Raw genomic sequence first — 27,726 nt, 5'->3', positions numbered from 1 at the left:
TAAATCTCAAAAAAAGAAACTGAAAAAGAAAAGTCAAGCTGACAAGGTGTACCATACCCGAAGGGGTGGCTACCTCAACTCTTCCAAATGAAGCTCATCTATTGGAATTGTAGGGGAATTGGGAATAAAAACACAAGACTCACCCTAAAGAATATGTGTTTGTCTCATAAACCTTCTTTGGTTTTCATTGCTGAACCTATGATCTCTCAATCTGCCTTAAGAGATTCCTTCTGGGCTGCTCTCAACCTTAAGTTTTTTGCTGTGAATAATAGAGGTGATCTTTATCCCTCTCTTTGGGGGCTTTGTAGTGTGGACTTGTTCCCTGTTGTTCTTGCCTCTTCTGATCAGCATTTCAGTTTCTCTCTTTGCTTGGATAATAACACATTCAATGTTGCTGTTGTTTATGCTCACACCACCTACATTAGAAGAAGGGATCTTTGGAGTCAGGCTGCTTCTAATTTTCTTTCCTTTCCTGGTCCTTGGTGCATAATTGGTGATTTTAATGCAATCACTGGGGCTCATGAGTGTAGCAGCAGCTTCTTGCCTAACTCTACTGCCTGCTCTGATTTTGTTAACTTCATCCATTCTTCCAATTTGGTTAATCTTCCTACTAGAGGTGCTCAATTTACCTGGACTAATAAAAGAAGAGGGGCTGCTAGAACTGACAAGAGACTTGATAGATCTTTTTGCAATGAAGATTGGTTACTGTTATGGAACAATGTGTTTTGTTGCACCCTGCCTAGACTATCTTCTGACCATCATCCTTTGCTCTTTCAATCTGATTCTAATAGGAATTCTCATGTCTCTGCTTTTAAATTTCAGAAAATGTGGTTGGAGAATCTGGACTGTAGGAGAATTGTTTTGGAAGCTTGGCAGACTGACTTTATTGGTTGTCCTATGCTGATTCTTTCCAAAAAGCTGAAACTTCTAAAGAAGGACTTAAGAATTTGGAATAAGTCTACTTTTGGAAATATACACCATGCAGTTTCCATTGCTCTTCAATCTTTAGAGTCAATTCAGAATGATGTTAATCTGGATAGTGATAGTGATGATCTGCTTGCTCAAGAGAATCTAGCTCAAAAACAGCTTCTCAATGCTCTTAATTTAGAGGAGATTTTCTGGAAAGACAAAGCTAGAGTTAACTGGCACACTCATGGTGATAGGAACACTAGCTATTTTCACAAACTCACTAGGATCAGAGAAGCCACCAAAGCTATTTCTATGATTAGACATGAGGATAATATCATAACTGATCCTGATGAAATTTCCAGCCACATTGTTCATTTCTACATGAACCTGTTTAACTCTTCTAATGATATTCAACACAATCATCTCATCAATTCTGTGATTCCTTCTCTGGTCACTGAGGTGCAAAACAACTTATTGATCACAATTCCTACTAATGAGGAAATCAAATCCTCTGTTTTTGATCTAAGTGGTGCTAGTGCTCCTGGTCCTGATGGCTTCTCAGGATGTTTCTACCATGCTTTCTGGGATATAATCTACTTGGATGTGTGCAACTCTGTGAGACAATTCTTCCAACAGGGTTGGATATTGCCTAATCTGAATGCTAATTCTGTTATTCTAATACCTAAATTCAAGGGTGCTGACAAAGTGGAAGATTTCAGACCCATAGCCTTAGCTAATTTTCAATTCAAGATAATCACCAAACTCATTGCTGATAGGCTTGCTTCTATCACCCCTATCATCATTTCCTCCCAACAAAGAGGCTTTATTAAAGGAAGGAAAATCCAAGACTGCATCTATCTTGCTTCTGAAGCAATTAATCTTCTTCCTCATAAGGTTTTTGGTGGTAATCTTGCTATCAAATTGGACATCAAAAAAGCATTTGACACAATTGATTGGTCTTTTCTTCTGGACACCCTTAAGGCCTTTGGCTTTAGTCAAGTCTTCTGCTCTTGGATAAATACTATTCTCCATTCTGCTAAATTATCTATCAACATAAATGGCTCTCAAGTTGGTTTTTTCAATTGCAGCAGAGGGGTTAGACAAGGTGATCCTTTGTCTCCTCTTCTCTTTTGCATTGCTGAGGATGTTCTTAGTAGAGGCATCACTTCCCTGGTGTCAATGAACAAATTGAGCTCCATTTCTGGGCCTAGAAATCTTCAAACCCCTTCTCATGTTCTATATGCTGATGACATTATCATCTTCTGCAAAGCCACTTCCCCTCAGCTTCTGAATTTGAAAAATTTGGTTCTGGACTACTCTAAGATCTCTGGTCAAGTTATAAATCTTCCAAAATGCAATTTTTTCTCTGCTGCTACCTCTGCTAGGAAAATTGGCAGAATTGCTTCTACTCTTGGATTCTCTGCTGGCTCTATCCCTTTCTCTTATCTTGGTGTGCCTATTTTCTATGGTAAGCCTAGAAGAGTGCACCTGCAGGCTATAGCTGACAGAATCCTTAGCAAATTAGCTAATTGGAAGGGTGCTTCTCTGAGTATAATGGGCAGGGTGGAAATTGTAAAATCCATCATTCAGAGCATGCTTGTTTATAGCTTCCATGTGTATAAATGGCCTGCTACCTTGCTTAAGTTGCTTGATAATGCTATTAGGAATTTCATCTGGTCTGGTAGTTCTACTCAGAAGAAAATTTGCACTGTTGCTTGGTCTAAAATGTGCTCTCCTACTTCAGAGGGTGGCCTGGGTCTGAGATCTCTCAGGCAAATGAATAGAGCTGCTTTGTTGAAGCTTGCCTGGGACATGAGGACTTCTACTAATGAATGGGCCTGCTTTTATAGGGAAAGGTTTGGTTGTCATTGGACTCACTCCACTAGATACTACAAATCATCCATTTGGCCTGGAATTAGAGACAATTGGTCCTTAACTTCTGATAATGCAATTTGGTTAGTTGGAGATGGGCACCAGGTTCATTTCTGGTTAGACAATTGGATTGAGGAACCAATTGTGGACTTCATGCACATTCCTCTTCTGTTGCAGGCTTCTCTTAAAGCTACTTGTGCTAGTTTCGTTGTTGGGAATCACTGGCTGATTCCTAAACTTATAAAGGAGCTTCATCCTTCTATTTGCTCTAAAATTGCAGCAACCAAGAGAGTGGACCAGGATCAACTGATTTGGAAAGCCTCTGCTGATGGTTCTCTATCCATGAAAATGGCTTACTCAACTTTCTCTATTAACCAAAACCCGTTATTTTGGTGTAAGTTAATTTGGACTGACTTTATTCCTCCCTCTAGATCCTTTTTAGTGTGGAGACTGATTCATGCTAGATTACCAACTGATGAAAATCTCATGATAAGGGGTTGTGCTATGGCATCAGTTTGCAGTCTTTGTTTCAAGCACACTGAGAATTCTACTCACCTGTTCCTGAACTGCACTTATGCTTCTTCTCTCTGGTCTTGGTTCTCTAACTTATTCTCCATCACTCTGGACACCTCCTCGGTCATAAGCCTTCTGAGAAGTTGCTCCAATCACTCAAATAAGCAACTGGTTCAGGTTCTGATTGCTTGTTTGGTGCACACGCTATCTAAAATATGGTTCTGCAGGAACCAAAAAATTTTCGAAAATTATTCTACTCCTCTTCATTTGGCTATTAATGCAATCAAGAGGGACACCTCTCTTTCTGGGGCCTCTGCTAAAGCCTCCTCTTCTGCTCATTCGGTCCAGGACCTAATTACTCTGAGAAGTCTTGACATTGCCTTGAACTTAAACAGAGCTCCGGTCATAATTGAGGTCATATGGAGGACTCCTCGAGTTGGTTGGGTGAAAGCAAACACAGATGGGGCTGCTCATGGTAGTCCTGGGCACTCTGGATCGGGTGGCTTATTTAGGGATCACAATGGTTCTTACATGCTGGCTTTTTCAAACTACACTAACATTCAATCTGCTCTCTTTGCTGAGTTGCATGGTGCAATGCATGCTGTTGCGATTGCTGCCAACCGTGAATGGTGCAATTTTTGGCTGGAGTGTGATTCAACGTTGGTCATTGACATCTTTAATGGAACTACTCTTCCTCCTTGGCAGCTGCTTCCTTTGTGGTTGAAGTGCAAGAAGAATATTCTTTCCTTCAATTTTCGTATATCTCATATATATAGGGAAGGAAATCAATGTGCGGATAATTTGGCTAATCATGGATTACATTCTAGAACAAATTTTATTTGGTCAACAATTCCTCATTTCATTGTTAATGAATGTAATAGGAATGCTCTTTCTTTGCCTAACTATAGGTTCAAGAATGACTAGTTCTCTTTGTATGTCCTGTTTTTTGCTAATATTTTTGGGTGATTGCACCTTTGCATAAAAAAAAAAAAAAACATAAATCTAATATTGTCAAATTTCAAGTAATTAATACTTCCAATTAAATTTTAACCAGGAGAGAATCTAAACTAAGAGAAATAATCAACCAATTAATACTTCCATATTTACCATCTTTCACATAAATCTACTATTGTCTCATATCTCATATGTATAGAGATTACCTTTCCTTGATCCATTTTGTAATCTTAATCAATTCGTATTGCCACATAAATAAATAAAAACATTTTAAAAATAAAAAATAACATTTTCATATTAATTATTAAAATTTGATTAGTCGAGATATAAAAAGGGACACTATTTGGTATAAGTGATTTTTGTCCTTCACATATTATGCATTGTTGTTGTCACACACAAGATATCATGTACCAACAAACCTTCTATTAGATATGTGACCTTAATATTTGAGACTTACCCTTTATCTTGAATAAATCATCCAACTTTTTCCCAAACCTCTCCATGGCTTTTGTTGGCAAGCAAGTTAGAACCATAATACCTTCAACTCCTTTGGAATTGGTATAAGGAACATAGAGAATGCTACTAAGATAACCTTGACATACTCCACCATATGCAGCCTTACCCCACCCAAAATCCACATCCCTAAACCTAGCCTTTGTAAGATCTGATACCTCTAAATACCCTATATCATTATAGAAGTATGAGGGTCTTCCTTTAATCACCATAAGATCTGCCACAGAATGCACATATTCCTCAGTTCCTTCATTCTTTGCTTTCTTCATTAACCCTAAAGCATACTCAACAGGGTTATTGCAAAGCTTTTCTGCAGTGGTAATTGCTGCTGGTGTCACATAAGCATTCCCATAAAAACCTTCAGGGAGTGGAGGGTTGAAGCTGGAACGTCCATAACGTGCATTCAGAACGTTCAATAGGCGAAACTCGTGATTAGGGTTTTCGGGTTGTAATGCAATTGTTCTACAACGCCAGAGGAATGCAGTGAGGATGTCACTTGTGCTAGATTTTGAGTGGTGATTCGGAAGAAGACGATGAATAGAAGCTAACTCTTTAGGGCCAAAGAAAAAAGAACTATGTTGGAGTATGAAGTTGTTATTATTGTTATCATGTAATTGTGGTTTCTCATATTCATTATGGATGCATGTAATTCTTGGTGGGTCTCTTGCAAATAAAAGTTCTCTATGCCACACAGGGAGAATCAAAGGCTTTGGTTCCCCACGAGCTATTTCTGCTAAGCCCTTCATGAACTGAGACATTCCAATTGCATCACTCATGGCATGGTTTAAACGCACAGCAAAGATGAATCCACCACATTGAAGGCGTGTTACCTACCATTATTTATACAATGTCATAAGCACAATGGTAATTAGTTATAGGCATTCAATATTTTAAAATTTCACCAACAAGGCATTGATATAGTGGTATAAGGCCCCACTAAATCTTTAAGGTCGAATGTTCGATTCGACACTTGTTAGGAGGGACAGCCACACACCGTACAACAGATTAGTTCTTTACCCAAAAAAGTGAAAATATACACTTTAGTATAAGAAAAAAAGTTTCAAAATTCCAATTGTCATAAGCACAATGGGTATTAGATATAGGCATTCAGTGTTGAAACAACATGGTGATAAGAATTATAGTTGCATCATCCATTATATTTTCCTTCGATTATAGTAAACACAAACTGAGAATTAATTAAAACACAATAGTATATGAGTGGTTGAATATAAAATGTGATTGTTACTATTATTTTAAAACATAACTCATGAAATAAAAGCTCAACAGTGAAAGTAGAACCACTCTAAATATGACTTAAAACTTATAAGTTTGTATTTTGTAAGTTATTGTTTATCTAATAATAATGGAAATATAAATGGTGACTTATCTAACTTTAAATATATAGGTAGTTTTTCAACAAATCATACCAAATTTCCATTTTAATATGGCAATCTTTCTCCTTCAGCTTGTATAATTAACTTCTTTAGAATGAATGATGTAATTGTTCCCTTGTATAATTAGTTTTGAGAGTGAGTCTCTTTGGGTGAAGGTGTTAAGCTCTAGATATGGAGAAGAGGTTTGAATGAGTGGGATAGGTGATTTGGGGTGTTTCAAGAGGGGTTTGTCTTGGTGGAGAGATTTAGATTGTCTTAGAAATCGAGAGCTTAGGATTACAAATGGGTGGTTTAGTGAGGGTATCTGTAGGAGTGTGAGTTTTGGTCATTCTGCTAAGTTCTGGTCAAACCCTTGGGTGGGGGGAGTGTCTAAAAAATTTGTTTGTAAGATTGTTTCAGATAACTTTGGACAAAGATGCAACTATTAGTTCCATAGAAGAATGGTGAAATGATTCTTGGTTTTGGAATTTTAGTGGAAGAAGGAGCTTGTTCCTTGGGAACAAGATGTCAAATATCTTGTAAAAAACTAGAGGACGTAAAACTTGTTCATGACATTGTTGATGGATGGATATAGATTCACGATAAGGGAGGTCATTATTCAGTCCGTAATGCTTACAATATGCTTCAAAAGGAGGATAATAATGATCATATTGGCTTCTTTAAATCTTTAAAGAGCATGTAATGTCCCACCAAAGATGAAGTGTTTAATGTGGCAAATATCTCTAGATAGTATCCTAACAAAAGTGAATCTAGTTAGATGATGAGTTTTAGGGGCTCAAGATCTCTCAAGTTGTGCTCTTTGTGGCGGTGAATGAATCAACAAACCACTTGTTCTTCTTATGTCCTATTGCTTATAACGTTTGGCAAAAACTCTACTCTTGGTTTGGTCTCAATTCAATTCTTCTCAATGATGTTAAGAGTAACTTTCTTCTTTCTCATATGAATTTGCTTTGAATGGAGAAAAGGTTAAAGCAAATGTATGTCCCTTTGGTCTGCCACTATAAGCAGTAGAACATAAAGAATTCGTTGTAATAGTTTTAATTTCTCTCTTTTGGATTGGACGTTGAATTCATCTAAGTATCTTTTTGATAGCTAATTTTCTGTTTGTGGATATGAGTACCACTTATTTTCCTATTTTTTTTTTTTACTTTTCATTTTTTAATAAAGTTTTTTTGCTAATAAAAAAAATTAAAATACATGTAACAAATAAAAACATATAGCTAAATGGCAATAAAGGAAGAATATTTTAAATGAACCTGTATAAGAAGGAGTGGAGAATTAATAACTCCATCTGAACCAGGAACATCATAAAGAAGCTGATCAAAGCAAGGGAATGGAGGGTAAAGATCAACACCAAACTGGTCAAGTGTGACATCTGCATCAGCCTCAATGAATATTACTCCTTCACCATTACAATCCACCATTAATTTTCCATTAGGACCTTCTCTAAGTCTTCCAGCAAATGGATAATAAAACACAAGTGTCTTAGAAAGTGCTTGTCTAATGGCTTCAACAGGGTCTTTCCCTTCCATTGAAGGGTTATGGCGATAGATCGTTACTAAAGGAATGTGGCAACGCAAACTAGTTTGGTCATCTATGTCAGAAAGTAGCTTAAGTTCTTTGGGTGTAGGGTTTGCTGGTGTTACTAGTTCTGGTGGGTTTCTCTTCACTTTAAACACAAGAGATGAAGTTTGGAGAGTCATGTTTTGTGTTAAACTTATGGTACAATGAAGAGATAGGTTGTATTAGGTACTATACTATGTTATAGTGGATGTTATATTCATGTATTTATTGTGATAATATGATGGTAATAGTTAGTTAATGCATCCCTATATGCTGATCCAAATACATATAAAATAGCAATATATTTCAACACTCTTTGAGATTTCATTTTCATAAGGTATCTTCAAAACTCATATTTAATTTGGCAAATAGTAAAGGCCAGCTAAGCATTGTGAATAAGTGCGCTAGAATTGAATTAAATATAATGCTCTTGAGATTGGTTTTATGGGGATGATTGAAGGGGAACGTGGTTCACATGTTGCACTAATATAATGTACTAATGTTTGTTGCATTTGATTAGGTGAAGATGCAAAATCCTCAGTAAAATATTGGCGAGAGCTACCCTCCAAAATTGACTATAAAATAATACTAAACATTAAAAAAGGTAATTATTGAGGTTTATGATAGGGATGATAATGGGTATGTGAACCCATGAGTACCCATCAGTAATATTTGTAAAGGGTCAAGTCTAAATTTGTGTATTTGTGCTCGTAGAAAATTGAGACTAAATATTTTAAGATTCACTATTAAACGGGTTCGTATTTGGGTAATGAGGTTATTCAAACCTGCAATTCCTAAATATATACTTATATATATTAACATTACTAAACATATTTTCCTTTATTATTAAGCACTAGTATTATGTTGTTTGTTAATTCATAATTGTGATGTAATATTATGTTTTGTAATCATTATCATTATTTTTTATTTCTTTCATTGTCTAAAATAACACAAAATTATATCAATCATGTGTACAAATGTATAATTGTTTGTAATTTTTTAAATATTCTATATATTTCTAGGTATTGTTGGGTGTGTGGTTACCAAAGGACTACTTTATTATAGACAAACATTTATTATTATATTTATCTTATATTTTCTACTTTATAAAGTTTATCTTGCATATTTTCTAGACTACTTACCACTTTTTGATCCCTAAAAAATTGAAATATATAAAATAGTTTCCAAGATTTTAAATGTAAGTCAAATTAGTTCTTTTTATCATGTTTTATAATACTAGATAGAGACTAATTTGACTTGATAAAGGAATAATTTGATCTACATTTGAATTTTTTGGAGATCATTTTAGTTTTTCAATTTTTGAGGATTCAAACTACTAAGGTCAAAAAACATGAGGGGTTGAAATTAATATTTACTTATTTTTTATCAATTAAAAATGACTTCTAAAATATTTTTCGCTTAATTTTTTTATTCTTACTGAATTTTTACCTTGTACTACGAGTACAGTATTCTATTTTCTATTTCAGTATACTCTAGTTCATTAACGTTATGACTCTTAAATTTACTTATTTATTGAATCTAGTGAATTTGGAGATCAATATTTCCTTATAGACATGCTAAACCGTATGCATATATGTACAAGATGAAAGATTGTAAATTCTATGTTTAACCTAAAACTATTTCAAATCTATATATCCTAGCGTATTGATAGGCACTGCCGTGCCTGTCAATCCGCTTTCCTATTATTTGTAATGTACTAATCTACATACTATAAATGTCAAATATGATAATTTATGTTAAATATTGAAATTTGTAATTAAATACTTTGATTGACACTTTTAACCTTTATCTCTTATTTTCTCCCTCCTATCATTCCTCCTCCTGTACCAAATTGTGATAAGTACAAAGAGTGAAAGAGATAATGATAAAAATGTTTTTTATATAACATGTTACACCAATTAGCTCTTTTTAGGACAAATATAATCTAGACATGAATATGACGAAGACATCAATAATACATTTATCCTTTTGATTAAAATAAAATTACACTTTTGTTACTAAAAATAAATGCTAAAATATGCACTTGACTTTCCATTATCCTTATTTGTTAGTAATATGTTATATGTTTACAACATGTATTACAAATGTTTAGTTTCATGATGAAGTAGAAATAAATCATGTAAATTATAGAAAAAATGTTGGCAATAAATCATGCAGATAAACCAATGTTGTGCAAAACATGCAGAATATTGAAAACGATTTTGGCAAAAAATGAAAATAATGTTGTCAATAAATGAGACATGATAAAAAAATATTGTGTTACAAAACATGCAGATTATAGAAAACATTGTAGTCAATAAATATAACTAAAATATATAAGATAAGTACAAAGAAAACATGTAAGATTAGTCCAAAAAAATAAAATTGAATAGTTAAAAGATAAAACTTATTCTGAAATTCAACATTCATAATGTCCATGTCTTTTATGCTATTTTAAGAGATAAAACTTATTCTGAAATCCAACATTCATTTCTTGGAAGAAGACATCAGAGACCATAGTATGTCAATATTTCTTAAATAAGAATTGTTTTGCAACTTACCATATTAAATTCATATTTGAGAAGATGATCATGGTGAAAGAGACATTTTGTCGAATATGTGAGAGACATTTTTAGAATCAACCAAATTCAGTGAAACAACTTAAAATCAAACCTCAATTTAGAATGAGAAAGAGTAATATAATTATAACACAAAATACAATATACCACCAACAATAGAAATATAGGATAAAAGCAAAAAAAAACAAATTGTCAAGTTTGATTGGATAACATGGTTCCATTTTATTTTCAACTACCTACCATTAGTGGTTGAAATCCAAAGAGCCAATTTCGGGAAGGTTTGGCCGCCACTTTTGGCAATATTCAAGTGAGTAATAGAGCAAAAATTTGAAGTGGTTTTGGAGAAGATAAACATTGGGTTGAGAGGATGTTTACAATTCATAAAATGTTTGTTCTCTAATTGGGAATGAGAAAAGATGTGTTGAATGAGTTTGAACGTGGGTAACTGTAGAGATGAGAGAGGAAGTTGGTTGTGGAGAATAAGATGTGAAAAAGGATGAGAAAGATGATACCCTTTGAATGTGAGAGGATATGAGGACTGATTTAAATGTGGGAATAATAGTTCTGGATAGAGGAGGTTATCATAAGGATTGAATTGGAATTACAAAATTACTCCATGGCAGTTAAAATGAGTTTTGGCTTTATATAATACTAGTGTGTACAAGCACTTCGTGCCTGCCGGCGAATATTATGTGATACTACATATTCAATTTTTATATATTATATATTTTTTTGTTTATGATAATGTTTAATTTAAGGTGAGATATGTAGTTAATTAATATATTGGTGGTAGTTGTTTAGGATTATATAGTTTTTTTGTAAAAATTAAATAATGTTAAGGGCAATATAGGAAATGAAAATTACACCATAAAGGAAGTTATTTCAAGTTTTGGTTTTATATATAGTAAGTATAGATTATAGATTATAGATTATAGATATAGATATAGATATAGATGTTATAGATAATAAGACATGGAAACTATTTTGTTGGGAGAAGTAATGTATGAGGATTTGACCATTTTCCTTGTTTTCAAAAATAAATCTAAAATCGTGTTATTTATGTTGAAAATCCTTTGAAATATTTTTGTTAGTCCATGAAAAAATTCAGTTTGGAGAAAAATTCAGTTTTGAGAAAAAATCAACTTTTGATCATCTTTCAAAAAAGTTTAATTATATATTTTTTCCACAATTAAAGTAAAATATGTAAGAACTACACATATAAATAGACATAATGATAAAAAAAAGTTCTTGCTTATTGTTTGAAAAAGAAGTATTTTTCAGACCCCCACCATTTGAAACATTTGAAATTATATATGACCTAAACACTTATACTATCAGGTATTTGAATTCTTATTTAATTTACGCTTAATACAATATAATGAATTTGTTTCCTGTATTTTATTATTCGAACTAAAAATATCGAGCATGTATAAATTATCAATTAAAGAACTACAATCAATAATATTTGAATTTTGGTAGAGACTAATTTTATTATTCCAAATTAACAAGAAAAACTAAATACATCCAATATGGAAATACTAACTAAATTATGTCTAAATAAGAGTAAAATAAAAGTCCCAATAAGTCCAAATAAAACTTAGTTCTTAAATGTAATTTAAAAGTTCCAATAGCCTCAATTGTAATCATTTTGTCATTGCTAACAAATATGAGTCTTTCATCATTACTTGGTTGTCAGCCCTGCATGCAACCTTGCCTAGTGATATCTATGTGAGTAGTAGCACTAGAAACCACCCACAAATTATCATTAGGTACAATAGCTAAATTAACTTCAGAACAAAATAGAGTGAGAAATTTACCCTTCTTAACATGACATGTAATTTAGGACACCCTTTCTTCACGTGTCCTTGCTTCTTAGAGAAGTAACAAGTAAATTCTTCATTACTCTTGAGTTTCTTTTGCTGAGAATGCCCTTTCGAAATACTCTTATTATTCTTTCTTTTCTTATTCTAAGATGTCATAGCCAATTGATCAATTTCAGTATTATTCATATGAAGTCTCTCTTCCTCTTGAGCATAATGAGATATAAGCTCATTGAAGGACCATTTGTCCTTCTGGGTATCATAGCTTGTCTAAACTATGCAGAAAGCAAAATCAAAACCAAGTGCACGAGCAAAGCCTAACTTGAGTGACTTAAGTTTTAATGTGAGATTAGACATCTCCATAATATACTCCATTATGTTCCATTTTCCTTTATACTTCTTTGAGATGAGTTTAAGAAAAAGGTTAATCGTCTATGCGTTTTCATTTTTAGCAAAGTATTGCTCAATTTCTTCAAGGAACTTCCTTACATTTTGACCTTCAAAAATAGATCTCTGAAATGCTTATTGAATAAAGAGCTTCATGGTCATTAGGCACATTCGGTTAGAGCATTCTCATTTGCACCAATTACTCGTCTAGATACTATTAGAGTTCTAATAGCTCTTGCCGTAGAGAGAATGGAGCATTTATCATCTATATGTCAAAAAGAGATCTATATAGAGTACTTCCTGATTTTTTTTACAATTAAAACTATTCTCTTTGCCTAATTTATTAAAATATTTACATTAACTTCGAGTGTTTAAATTAAAACAATTTCTTAATTTTGGACAACACACAGAGCTTACAAACAATCTCACTATTCTATTCAGGTTGTAGTGCAGAGCCACACAACATTACAAGCTTGGAAAACAGTAAAAAAAAAATCAACATTGTACCATTGAGAGTGTATTTTTATATGTGATATTGTCACCGAAAAATGTTAAATGATTCTCCTCATCAATCATGAATTCATAGTGTAAGTTATTCTCACGAATATTTTCTTCACACTATAATCTTATTTCATTAATTGAAAATTTAATATTGTAATATCATTACTTCATGTTAGAGTATAGTTATAGGCATTATGGATACATTCTGAATTTCTATTATAGCATACACTGATTCAATTATTAATCAAGATAAATTTCTTGCTGATAACATGACAATTTATATTGAAAATGAAATAACTGGATTTTTTACCTCTGATTCAATTATTGATGAGTTTAAGTCCTTAAAAGAACGAAAAGCAGTACTTTAAATTAATGTACACTTTTTAACATCTTTAGTTGTTAATTAAAGTTTTTGTGAATTATTATGTTATTTTGAAACTTTCAAACAATTATATATGTGTATTTATGTTTTATTCTTACTCAGTCAATTTTAATTATAAATTGTAATTAAATATTGATGCTTCATCTAAATTGTAGATTAAGATTCGTCATCAAGGGCAATGAAAGCAAAGTGTTGCCATTGAAAAAGGCTATATATTGCTTAAAGCAAACTCCACGAGCCTCATAAAGTAAAATTGATTTGTACTTTATTGCTAAAGAATTCAAGAGGAAGCCTAAGATCTACACCTCTTGTTTAAGCTTCTTTGAATTTTAGGTGAATAAAATACCAACAATTGAATAAAGAATGAGAAAAGACGCACCAGCCAACAAGCACCAAAGGACAAAGAATGTTCAGGCCAAGTCACAACCCACAAAACATGGGACTTGATGTGCCAAGCATAGTGCTACCTAAGATGTTGTGGCTTGGAAGAAAGAAAATCATCCTTTTAAGATACCCAAGCTGAGTATGTTCAAGGATTAGCCAAGCTTAATTAGAAGCCAAGGAACGTCCATTTAGGCGTGAAGTCATGCATAACACAAACAAGCCAAACATGAGGTGTCAACATACATGTGAAGCTAGTGCCTAGGCTAGGCGTGTGAGAAGTTTGGCTTAGCCCACAATAGGCTTAGCATAGTCTTGATCAGCAAGTCGTAGGCTAAGTTGGTCCCTAGCTGGCTAGCAACTTGGCCAACTCAAGCCAACCACCACCAAGTGGGCAATTGTAGGTGTCAGTGAAACAACTTAAAATCAAACCTCAATTTAGAATGAGAAAGAGTAATATAATTATAACACAAAATACAATATACCACCAACAATAGAAATATAGGATAAAAGCAAAAAAAAACAAATTGTCAAGTTTGATTGGATAACATGGTTCCATTTTATTTTCAACTACCTACCATTAGTGGTTGAAATCCAAAGAGCCAATTTCGGGAAGGTTTGGCCGCCACTTTTGGCAATATTCAAGTGAGTAATAGAGCAAAAATTTGAAGTGGTTTTGGAGAAGATAAACATTGGGTTGAGAGGATGTTTACAATTCATAAAATGTTTGTTCTCTAATTGGGAATGAGAAAAGATGTGTTGAATGAGTTTGAACGTGGGTAACTGTAGAGATGAGAGAGGAAGTTGGTTGTGGAGAATAAGATGTGAAAAAGGATGAGAAAGATGATACCCTTTGAATGTGAGAGGATATGAGGACTGATTTAAATGTGGGAATAATAGTTCTGGATAGAGGAGGTTATCATAAGGATTGAATTGGAATTACAAAATTACTCCATGGCAGTTAAAATGAGTTTTGGCTTTATATAATACTAGTGTGTACAAGCACTTCGTGCCTGCCGGCGAATATTATGTGATACTACATATTCAATTTTTATATATTATATATTTTTTTGTTTATGATAATGTTTAATTTAAGGTGAGATATGTAGTTAATTAATATATTGGTGGTAGTTGTTTAGGATTATATAGTTTTTTTGTAAAAATTAAATAATGTTAAGGGCAATATAGGAAATGAAAATTACACCATAAAGGAAGTTATTTCAAGTTTTGGTTTTATATATAGTAAGTATAGATTATAGATTATAGATTATAGATATAGATATAGATATAGATGTTATAGATAATAAGACATGGAAACTATTTTGTTGGGAGAAGTAATGTATGAGGATTTGACCATTTTCCTTGTTTTCAAAAATAAATCTAAAATCGTGTTATTTATGTTGAAAATCCTTTGAAATATTTTTGTTAGTCCATGAAAAAATTCAGTTTGGAGAAAAATTCAGTTTTGAGAAAAAATCAACTTTTGATCATCTTTCAAAAAAGTTTAATTATATATTTTTTCCACAATTAAAGTAAAATATGTAAGAACTACACATATAAATAGACATAATGATAAAAAAAAGTTCTTGCTTATTGTTTGAAAAAGAAGTATTTTTCAGACCCCCACCATTTGAAACATTTGAAATTATATATGACCTAAACACTTATACTATCAGGTATTTGAATTCTTATTTAATTTACGCTTAATACAATATAATGAATTTGTTTCCTGTATTTTATTATTCGAACTAAAAATATCGAGCATGTATAAATTATCAATTAAAGAACTACAATCAATAATATTTGAATTTTGGTAGAGACTAATTTTATTATTCCAAATTAACAAGAAAAACTAAATACATCCAATATGGAAATACTAACTAAATTATGTCTAAATAAGAGTAAAATAAAAGTCCCAATAAGTCCAAATAAAACTTAGTTCTTAAATGTAATTTAAAAGTTCCAATAGCCTCAATTGTAATCATTTTGTCATTGCTAACAAATATGAGTCTTTCATCATTACTTGGTTGTCAGCCCTGCATGCAACCTTGCCTAGTGATATCTATGTGAGTAGTAGCACTAGAAACCACCCACAAATTATCATTAGGTACAATAGCTAAATTAACTTCAGAACAAAATAGAGTGAGAAATTTACCCTTCTTAACATGACATGTAATTTAGGACACCCTTTCTTCACGTGTCCTTGCTTCTTAGAGAAGTAACAAGTAAATTCTTCATTACTCTTGAGTTTCTTTTGCTGAGAATGCCCTTTCGAAATACTCTTATTATTCTTTCTTTTCTTATTCTAAGATGTCATAGCCAATTGATCAATTTCAGTATTATTCATATGAAGTCTCTCTTCCTCTTGAGCATAATGAGATATAAGCTCATTGAAGGACCATTTGTCCTTCTGGGTATCATAGCTTGTCTAAACTATGCAGAAAGCAAAATCAAAACCAAGTGCACGAGCAAAGCCTAACTTGAGTGACTTAAGTTTTAATGTGAGATTAGACATCTCCATAATATACTCCATTATGTTCCATTTTCCTTTATACTTCTTTGAGATGAGTTTAAGAAAAAGGTTAATCGTCTATGCGTTTTCATTTTTAGCAAAGTATTGCTCAATTTCTTCAAGGAACTTCCTTACATTTTGACCTTCAAAAATAGATCTCTGAAATGCTTATTGAATAAAGAGCTTCATGGTCATTAGGCACATTCGGTTAGAGCATTCTCATTTGCACCAATTACTCGTCTAGATACTATTAGAGTTCTAATAGCTCTTGCCGTAGAGAGAATGGAGCATTTATCATCTATATGTCAAAAAGAGATCTATATAGAGTACTTCCTGATTTTTTTTACAATTAAAACTATTCTCTTTGCCTAATTTATTAAAATATTTACATTAACTTCGAGTGTTTAAATTAAAACAATTTCTTAATTTTGGACAACACACAGAGCTTACAAACAATCTCACTATTCTATTCAGGTTGTAGTGCAGAGCCACACAACATTACAAGCTTGGAAAACAGTAAAAAAAAAATCAACATTGTACCATTGAGAGTGTATTTTTATATGTGATATTGTCACCGAAAAATGTTAAATGATTCTCCTCATCAATCATGAATTCATAGTGTAAGTTATTCTCACGAATATTTTCTTCACACTATAATCTTATTTCATTAATTGAAAATTTAATATTGTAATATCATTACTTCATGTTAGAGTATAGTTATAGGCATTATGGATACATTCTGAATTTCTATTATAGCATACACTGATTCAATTATTAATCAAGATAAATTTCTTGCTGATAACATGACAATTTATATTGAAAATGAAATAACTGGATTTTTTACCTCTGATTCAATTATTGATGAGTTTAAGTCCTTAAAAGAACGAAAAGCAGTACTTTAAATTAATGTACACTTTTTAACATCTTTAGTTGTTAATTAAAGTTTTTGTGAATTATTATGTTATTTTGAAACTTTCAAACAATTATATATGTGTATTTATGTTTTATTCTTACTCAGTCAATTTTAATTATAAATTGTAATTAAATATTGATGCTTCATCTAAATTGTAGATTAAGATTCGTCATCAAGGGCAATGAAAGCAAAGTGTTGCCATTGAAAAAGGCTATATATTGCTTAAAGCAAACTCCACGAGCCTCATAAAGTAAAATTGATTTGTACTTTATTGCTAAAGAATTCAAGAGGAAGCCTAAGATCTACACCTCTTGTTTAAGCTTCTTTGAATTTTAGGTGAATAAAATACCAACAATTGAATAAAGAATGAGAAAAGACGCACCAGCCAACAAGCACCAAAGGACAAAGAATGTTCAGGCCAAGTCACAACCCACAAAACATGGGACTTGATGTGCCAAGCATAGTGCTACCTAAGATGTTGTGGCTTGGAAGAAAGAAAATCATCCTTTTAAGATACCCAAGCTGAGTATGTTCAAGGATTAGCCAAGCTTAATTAGAAGCCAAGGAACGTCCATTTAGGCGTGAAGTCATGCATAACACAAACAAGCCAAACATGAGGTGTCAACATACATGTGAAGCTAGTGCCTAGGCTAGGCGTGTGAGAAGTTTGGCTTAGCCCACAATAGGCTTAGCATAGTCTTGATCAGCAAGTCGTAGGCTAAGTTGGTCCCTAGCTGGCTAGCAACTTGGCCAACTCAAGCCAACCACCACCAAGTGGGCAATTGTAGGTGTCAAGCGTGACTAGAAGGGTCTTGGTGGCATGAGTCATTTCCTATATAAAGGACCCTTTCCCCTTCTTCTAGAAGCATTCAATTTCATTCGAATACATCTTATTCTTCCTCTCATTCAGAAACATTTTCAAGTAGCTTAGGTATTTTATTTTCCTTAGAAAGTTCGGAGGGAATAGGAGTAGGGAAAGTATGATCTTGGAGCTTGTTCTTGGATTAACACTTGGAGTCAAAAACATATATGTTGGGTGGCTAATCCTCTCAGTTTGGATCTAGTTTAGCTATTTGTATAAAATAGACTTAAAAATTTAATTTTTTTATAAAATATATTTATATAAAATAGACTTAACTTTTTTTTAATCCTTACAAGTTTAGCTATTTCCATTTTTAGTCCCTAAAACATTTTTAATTGATTTCGATTTTAAATTTTCAAACGTTTTGGCTTTAGTCTCTTCAAATTTGTTTTAGCAATATCAACCCTTAATTTAAGTTAAATAGAAATTTGGACAAATTTAATATGGCATTTGATTTAATAAAATATAAGGAACTTATCATCCAACTATATGGTAGGTGCAAAATAAAACAAACTCACTAAACTCACCAAACCATGCATATGCAATTCCTAGAGGTTTTTTAAGGGACAATATATACTAAAATGCACTAATTGTATAGTTTAAGACAATTATAAAGTTCACTAGTTTTCTCCCCATTACTCCTGGTTGGAGTTTATTTTATTTTAGCCTTTTATAATAAATTATCATTTTTTATTGAAAACTTCTAAATAGTATTTTTATCCTCTATTAAGTGGTTTTTGGTTTATTTTTGTTACAACAAGCAATTATTTTGAGAAATTTATATCCAAAATTTCAAGGTTTTTAAAAGCCTCATCTAGTAAAAACATTCACTTGCCATTTATTATTCTTCAAATAAATAATATATTAAATTTGTTTAAGATTTTTATTTGGCTTGATTAAAGATTGGAATTGGTGAATATGTTTATGTAATTGACTAAAATTTAAAAAGTTTAAATATTTGAGGATGAGAAATGATTAAAAAATATTTTAGAAATTAAAAACAAAATTCAGACTAGAAGCATACTTAAACTTCATTTTTTTAAATAGTTTTTTAATTTATAATGTCACAATGTTTTTTCTAATATTAAATTTGAAATGCAGTATAATAATACTTGTCCTATTTACATACGGGCATGTCCATATCCGCTCTAACCGAGTCGGACATTGTGTGAGCATAGACAAAACAACCCAAATTGTTAATACTAATATTCAAGACAACACCACATGGCTTTGTGAATGACTATGTTGTCTGTCTATGTAGGATTTGATATTTACTTTATGATATTTAAGTTTTATTTGGTGAAAACATTGACTGGTGTACAACATGGTTCTATGGATCAAGCTTTGCAACACTTTGACATCTCAATTCCTCAGCAAGGTATGGTATACCTATAACCAGAATAAGCTTAAAAATAAAGCAAGATAAGTAAAGGTTTTAAGCCCCAAAATGATTAATGGCTATCACTTCATCCTACACCTTAAAAAAAGAATTTAGTTATAGTAAACGGCAAGTAACATTTTAGAGTATAATATACATTTATGAACATTCATAAATAAATCAACTGTTATGATTATAATAACAGTTTACGTATGTACTATTAGTATAAAGTTTTTTATCACAATATCTCATCTACAATTTATTTGTATTACTTTTATTTAAGAATCAACGATGATTAACATATAAATAGTATGTGATGTATCGACAATATAAAAACAGTTATATTATCAATATAACATATTAAATCCTTATAATAATACATGACTTATAAAATATATGTGGAGGCCAAGCAGAAACGTGGCCAAATTTGTGTGAATCGTCAAACTCAATATCACATGTGCGTGTCAGTATTATTTTTTTTTGCAAATTGCACCAACAAATGCAGGCAAATTTACGTGGATAGTGTAGTCAAACTACACTATCACACGTTTGGTATATGTTTCAAAATATTTACGGAAGTAGTGTATTTTTAGGGAAGTCGTGGATGGTATCAACGACTTCGGGGGGAAAGTCGTGGGTGGGGTCCACGACTTTGGGAAGTCGTGGATGGTATCCACGACTTCTGTGACATATTCTCTCTCTACGGAAGTCGTGTACCCTAAACACGACTTCCATTGTATATAGATAATAAAATAGCTATGTAGCCTAGTGGTTCTTGATATTTATGAGAAACTAGAGGTCCATGGTTCAACACCCACTTATTGCTTTTTTTATTTTTATTTATAACTTTGACATATATTATTTCTACAAGTACTATGATACATTATGAGTATATTGCATTATATTCACTACCAAATTTTATACATTTTTATTCATTACCTAATTGTTTAAAACAATATAAAATAAAAATGTACAAAATTCAGTAATGAATATAATGCAATTTAACCATAATGTATGATAGTCCTTTTATAAATAATATATGTCAAAGTTATAAAAAAAATAATAAAAAAAAGCAATAAGTGGGTGTTGAACCATGGACCCCTAGGTTCTCATAAACATCAAGAACCACTAGGCTACATAACTATTTTGTTATTAATATACAATGGAAGTCGTGTTTAGTGTACACGACTTCCGTAGAGAGAGAATATGTCAGGGAAGTCGTGGATATCATCCACATCCACGACTTCCCAAAGTCGTGGACCCCATCCACGACTTTCCCCCCGAAGTCGTGGATACCATCCACGACTTCCCTAAAAATACACTACTTCCGTAAATATTTTGAAACATATACCAAACGTGTGATAGTGTAGTTACGTAAATTTTCCACAAATGCAATATAATGATTCACCCTAACTTTGTGCCATTTTTCATGTTGCCATTTTAAGAATTATTTTAGAGATTTTTCTATAAATCAAGAGTTCTTTCCATTGATAGTAAAAGATTATTATCTTTTGAGAACTATGAAACGTGAGCACAAAGCAATAACAAATTTAATGGAAAAATAAAATTTGAGTTTAAAATTCATCCACTACCACCGTAAAGTTTTTTTACATTATTAGTATATTATTTTCATTAATTTGTATTACTTTTGTTTACAAGTTAATAGTAATTAATAAATTCATGGTAAATAATTTATTGGTAGTATAAAAAACACTTACACTATTAATGTATAATATAAAATCCCATTAAATTTTCCTTATGATAGAACTTAGTAGGAGCATAATCAACTTGGTGACAAAATATATCCAAGCAAAAAAACAACCAATGCAAGTAACAAAAGTGAGAACAATACAACCAATTTTTAACATGGAGAAAAAGAATTGAGTTCCATTCTTATACTCGACTACTGAAATGTGAGGAGAAATAAAAATATGAATTATTAAAATTTTGTTTTCATCACTTATCATCATCTCTAGAACATATAGGAGAGGATCTAAACGAAGAGAAATAACTATATTTATTCGACCGATTAATACTTTCATTATTCACCAACATTTGTTGGTATCCCAAACAAGTTCTCATGTACTAACAAACCTTTCATCACATGCGTGACCATAATATTTGAGACTCATCCTTTGTCTTCAATATATCATTCAACTCTTTCTCAAACCTATCCATGACTTTTATTGGCAAGCAACTTAGAACCAATATACCTTCAACTCCTTTGGAATTGGTATAAGGAACATACATAAAAGTACTAAGAAAACCTTGAGTTCCTCCAGAATACAAAGCCTTACCCCACCCAAAATCCACATCCTTAAACCCTGCCTTTGTAAGATCTGATACCTCTAAGTACCCTATATCATTATAAAAGTATGAGGGTCTTCCTTTAATCACCATAAGATCTGCCACAGAATGCACATATTCCTCAGTTCCTTCATTCTTTGCTTTTTTCATTAACCCTAAAGCATACTCAAGAGGGTTACTGCAAAGTTTTTCTACAGTGGTAATTGCTGCTGGTGACACAAATGCATTGCCATAAAAGCCTTCAGGGAGTGGAGGGTTGAAGCTGCAACGTCCATAGCGTGCATTCACAACGTATAATAAGCGAAACTCGTGATTAGGGTTTTCGGGTTGTAATGCAATTGTTCTACAACGCCAGAGGAATGCAGTGAGGATGTCACTTGTGCTAGATTTTGAGTGGTGATTTGGAAGAAGACGGTGAATAGCAGCAAATTCTTTAGGGCCAAAGAAAAAGGAACGATGTTGGAGTATGAAGTTGTCATTATTGTTATCATGTTGTGGCTTTTGATATTCATGATGGATGCATGTAATTCTTGGTGGGTCTCTTGCACATAAAAGTTCTCTATGCCACACAGGGAGAATGGAAGGTTTTTGTGCCCCACGAGCTATATCTGCCATGCCATTCATGAACTGAGAAAGCCCAATTGCATCACTCATGCTATGGTTTAAACGCAAAGCAAAGATGAATCCACCACATTGGAGGCGTGTTACCTACCAATTCAAAACATCAAAAACTGGATTTGATTAGATTGTGTTGGATTGGTATTTTAAAAACTAAATCATCATGTGATGCGAGCACATCTACATGGCACTTCATTTGGGATTTGATATTGAATAATAATGATGTAGTCACATCAGACTACAATGCAATTGTATCAGGCCACATCAAATTTAAAATAGTATTTTTTCAAACAAAAAAATTCAAATCTCAACCGCCACAAAGGACCACAACTGCATTATCACTACTTTTTACTTTTGTTGTTTTGCCATCTATTTTTCTTTTGGTTACTAAAGTGATCCTAATTAGTTGAATGCATGTAAACTTGTCACATATCTAGTCTCATATAATGTTTCGAACCAATAATAATGTAGCAAAAACAATAATAATAATAACAAATGTTAATTTTTTTTAAAATATCATATTTTCTTTAGTACAAGATTTCGTATGAAACAGGATATGAGACCATGTATTTATGTTCACCACAAACACCCCTAGAACTACTCATTAATGGCAATTATTAGGAAAGAATGTTTTGAATGAACCTGTATAAGGAGGATTGGACAATTAATAACTCCATCTGAACCAGGAACATTGTAAAGGAGCTGGTCAAGGCAAGGGATTGGAGGGTGAAAATCAACACCAAACTTGTCAAGTGTAACATCTGCATCAGCCTCAATGAACATAACTCCTTCACCATTACAATCCACCATTAATTTTCCATTAGGACCTTCTCTAAGTCTTCCAGCAAATGGATAATAAAACACAAGTGTCTTAGAAAGTGCTTGTCTAATAACTTCAACAGGGTCTTTCCCTTTCATTGATGGGTCATGGCGATAGAATGCTACTAAAGAAATGTGGCAACGCAAACTAGTTTGGTCATCTATGTCAGAAAGTAGCTTAAGTTCTTTAGGTGTAGGGTTTGCTGGTGTTACTAGTTCTGGTGGGTTTCTTCTCACTTGAAATGTTAGAGATGGAGTTTGAAGAGCCATGTTTTGTGTTACACGTATCAGTTATGGTAGGAAGAAGAGATAGGGTGTATTTATATTGAATATCATATATATTCATGTAATATATGTTTGAATCCTTTATTTACTGTGATAATATGATGGTAATAGTTAGTGAACGTGTCCCTAGAGTATAAAAATATTTCAAAGAATGTTCACACTATAGTTGACACGTTTTTAGAAAAAAAGTAGTTAAAATATTACAAAAACAGAAAAATTGGTAGGTTTGGTCCTCATAGAACAGCGGTTTGGTCACTTTTATTCAATTGGAGCATTGTGGGTTTGAAACCTTTTTGTTGCATTTTATCATTTCTCACTCTCTTTTCCTTATCTCTTTCGTTCACTCTCTTATCTCCCTCACTCATTCAATCAATTTCAAGGAGGTGAATTTGCCAAATACATATAAAATGCCAATTATTGTTGTATAGCTACCAATGAAGGGGACAAAGATCGGTTACTCATTCTCTATCTCGAATCAATTAGATATTGTTACATATATAAAAAGAAAAAATTTAAAATTAAAATGTAACATTTTTATATTATTTGTTAAAATCTGATTGATCTGGAATAGGAAATGAGACACCCTTAGAAATAGGTAATCTCTATCAGGCTATTCCCAATGAGACTCCTCCAAAAATGAATACTATAAATTATTAAGGATGTGTTTGCAAATTGAATTTTGTAATTAAATTGATTTTTTTAACACTCATAAAGTTCCTATTTTCATAGAGAATAAAGTATCTCCTAGTATAAGAAGATAAGTTATCTCCTCCTATCAATAAAATCATGACATGTGTCATGTTTCATCATTTTCTGTAAAAATATTTTTAAAATTACACAATATAATATACAAGTCATACTTTTAGTGACGGAAGGAAATATTCACGAAACTCATCACAAAAAGACAAAAAATATAAAATCCGATGGTTGACAGATTTAGCATATAGCGAATGCCAGCTAGCATTGTTAATATAATGGAATTGAAATTGGTTGTATGTGAATGAGTGAAGGAAAGGGTTCACATGTTTCAATAATATAGAGTAATAATGTTTCAGAGGGTAATGGTTTATATATGAAGGGAATCATTTGTCAATTTCCAATGTTATGTTGAATTAATCTAGATTCAATTTGACTTTTTAGATCTTTTGAATAGACATTAACATACATGTTAAATCGTAGGTATACATCTAAAAGATGAAAGATCATACATACTAGGTTCAAAGGGCAAATAAGAAAGAGAAAATTCCATAATTGAGTCACAAATGACTAAATGAGCTAGAGTAATTCAATATATTAGTGATCTAGATATTTCGTCCACAAAAATACTAAAAATGTATAGAGAAGAAAAATTAATTTTGATCCAACCTCATATACCCACTATGGGTTAGTTTGGGAGTTGGATTTTAGAGGAGAATAAAAGGAAAGGGAATACTTGTGAGTCATCTCATAAGTGTATTTCATGGCTCCCAAGTCTTTCATTTTCCTTCTTTCCCCTCCAAAATCCAACTCCCAAACTAACCCTAAGTGGAATTTAATTCTATATATTTTTCCCACAATTAAAGTAAAAGAGACATAATGATAAAAAAATATATTTCTTATTGTTTGAAAAATATATATAATTTGGGATCACACCCTTTTGAAAAGATATATGACCTAAACGTTTGTGTTATAAGGAGCCTGAATTCTTATTTACCTTATGATTTGTACCACATTAAATTATGAATCATCATCACTCTTTAGTTTCTTTTGCTGAGAAGGTCTTTCACAACATTCATATTATTCTTTTTTTCTTATTGTAAGAAATCGTAGCCAAGTGAGCACTTTTATTCTTACTTCTCTACGGTCTATCTTCCCCATGTACATAGTGCAATATAAGCTCATTTAGGGACAATTTGTTCTTATGAGTGTTATAGCTCACAAGCAAAATCAAAACCAAGTGTACAAGCATATAATTAACAAGCTCTAACTTGAGTGACTAGAGTTTAGACGCGATATTAGACATGTCCATAATATACTCCATTATATTTTGATCTCCCTTCCTTTACACTTCATGGACATGAAAATGTTACTCTTCTATCTGTTTTCATTTATAGAAAAGTATTATCCAATTTGTTCAAGCAACTTCCTTAAACCTTGAATCTCATAAATAGAACCATAATACAATATAGTACTTCATGATCTTTAAACACATTGCGTTAGAACTTTCTCATTTATCAATTTTAACCTTATCAAGGTTTTCTTAAGTAGAAATAAGTTTCTCTATACAAAATGTCATATCTAAATCTATAAGCCGAGAATTATCTATATTATTTCCTTCCGGACCTTAAACTTTGTCACATTTAGCATTGAAGTACTATTAATTTGACGAGAAATATTTACAACACTAACAAAGATATTGAATCTATAAAACAAAAATTAATAACATGTTCACATGTAAACAAATAAATCATATAATATATATAATAAAACATGTTCATATAATAGACATATCACAAGATTTCAAGCACAACATCATTTTCTATTGTTTGAATAGGGAAATTAATTTACAAGTAATACTCTCACTGTAATGATCAAACCCTAAAACTAGTTCCGTCAAATGATAGATTTTCTTTGAACCAACTATTATTTACATGAAGATAAAATGTTACATATTTATCATCATGTATGTATATGATACTAAATTGTGTTTTCCTTTGTATCAACTTGGCAATAACAATACTATATTAATATCCCTAAAATTTAATCAAATCAATTTCTAGTGATTATTTTAATAATATATTGCACCAACTACTTTAATTTAAAATTATCTGACAAAAGGATAGAAAATATGGGTCTATTATAAAATATATAGATAATTTAGAATTACCGAACTAACAAGAAAGATAATGATAAATATATGATGTATTACTTTCAATATCATTGCATACAGTTTTATTGTCGGTGAAGAAAGTGCATTGTCTAATCCAAAATAGTCTAATGTTTCAACCATATCCCGTTTTGTTTCTTTCTTTCTACCTTAAGTGGAAAATCATTCCATAAGTAATGTTATCTCTTTATTATTAATTTCATATATATTCAAAAGCTAATTAAAAATACTTTATTATCTTAATTAATTTATGGAATTTGAATAGTAAAATTCTGACTTATATTATCTTTTTCTTTATAGTTTATACCTCAAATGAAAAGTTAGTCTATGATTGTGTGGTTGTTTTAATTAAAAAAGTTTAATCACTGTCACGAGGTGTATATTCTTTAAATATAATGGAATTGAAATTGGTTGTAAGAGGATGAGTGATGGGGAACGTGAATCACAAGTTGCACTAATAATTTAATATGAAGTACTAATGGGACCATGGTTTACAAGTTGCACTAATATAAAGTATTAATGGGACCGTGGTTCACATGTTGCAATATAATGCACTATCATTTCATGCATTATTTGATGAGAATTTTTTTTAAACAGTCAATGTCAAAGTTTTATAAATTATTTGTGTATTATTAATCATTTATATTTGATTATTATTGATTTTTTTAAAAAGAATAATATAATTAATAATAAATAATATAATGACTATATAAATCTTTATATTAAAAAAAAAAATATATATATATATATATTACACTCTTATTTGATAAGTGGGAATATCAAAACTTACGGTAACAATTTTGGAGAGAGCATGTACCCAGAAAAAAAGTTGTGTACCAAAAATATTTGGGACAGAGCTAGCCTCCAAAAACAACTATTGACTATTACAAAACATTAAAAAAAACATGTTATATGGGTATAGGACTATTGTTCGTTGGAGGAAAAATGGATGTATAATTAGTTAGGTCCATGCAGATATCTAGAAATTTTAACTACAGATAATTAAGTAATGGAAAAAAGTAAATAGATATGAGGAATTCATTTATTCATATCTTAAATATATTCATTCTATAAAAATCTAATGATTCAGATATATTCATAAATTGCAATCATTAGGATTTCTTAGAATAAATAATTAGGATGTAAACTAGATTTTTTTAACTTACTCATAGAGTAAGTTAAATTTTCTATTTAGTTGTTTAATTAAAAAATAGAAATTACTATTCAAAAAAGAAAAAGAACATAATGCTTTCATTGAGAGTTGAACTCAAGACCTCCCGCTTACTAAACGGGTGCTCTAACCAACTGAGCTATGAAAGCATTTGCTCTATTTTTTATTCGATAAAAACTAAAACGTTATTTACCCATTTTGTAGCTCAGAGAAATTTCACTGGTGTT

At 31.7% G+C, this 27,726-nt stretch overlaps 3 protein-coding genes and 1 non-coding gene across 4 annotated transcripts in view; 1 reads left to right on the top strand and 3 right to left on the bottom strand.

The window, feature by feature from the left end:
* The window catches only part of LOC109344625, a 4,705-nt gene extending 487 nt beyond the window's left edge, over positions 1 to 4,218 (top strand). The window contains exon 2 of the mRNA XM_019583383.1: positions 114 to 4,218. Coding sequence (XP_019438928.1) covers positions 114 to 4,218 — 4,105 coding nt within the window. The remainder of the gene's footprint in view (positions 1 to 113) is intronic.
* On the bottom strand, positions 4,661 to 7,904 carry LOC109345841 (13-hydroxylupanine O-tigloyltransferase). Its single transcript, XM_019585073.1, has 2 exons — positions 7,412 to 7,904; positions 4,661 to 5,591 (listed from the first exon to the last, which is right to left on the bottom strand). Exons 1-2 carry the CDS (start codon positions 7,856 to 7,858, stop codon positions 4,674 to 4,676), a joined length of 1,365 nt encoding a protein of 454 aa, XP_019440618.1. The 5' UTR covers positions 7,859 to 7,904; the 3' UTR covers positions 4,661 to 4,673.
* On the bottom strand, positions 21,438 to 23,492 carry LOC109345839 (13-hydroxylupanine O-tigloyltransferase-like). Its single transcript, XM_019585071.1, has 2 exons — positions 23,001 to 23,492; positions 21,438 to 22,448 (listed from the first exon to the last, which is right to left on the bottom strand). Exons 1-2 carry the CDS (start codon positions 23,445 to 23,447, stop codon positions 21,534 to 21,536), a joined length of 1,362 nt encoding a protein of 453 aa, XP_019440616.1. The 5' UTR covers positions 23,448 to 23,492; the 3' UTR covers positions 21,438 to 21,533.
* On the bottom strand, positions 27,575 to 27,648 carry TRNAT-AGU. The gene has a single exon. It is a non-coding gene; the product is annotated as a tRNA-Thr (tRNA).

This window comes from Lupinus angustifolius, chromosome LG04 (assembly GCF_001865875.1).
Source record: "Lupinus angustifolius cultivar Tanjil chromosome LG04, LupAngTanjil_v1.0, whole genome shotgun sequence".
In the NCBI taxonomy this organism is placed as follows: Eukaryota; Viridiplantae; Streptophyta; class Magnoliopsida; order Fabales; family Fabaceae; genus Lupinus; species Lupinus angustifolius.
This window is presented reverse-complemented; position numbering and strand designations above follow the sequence as displayed.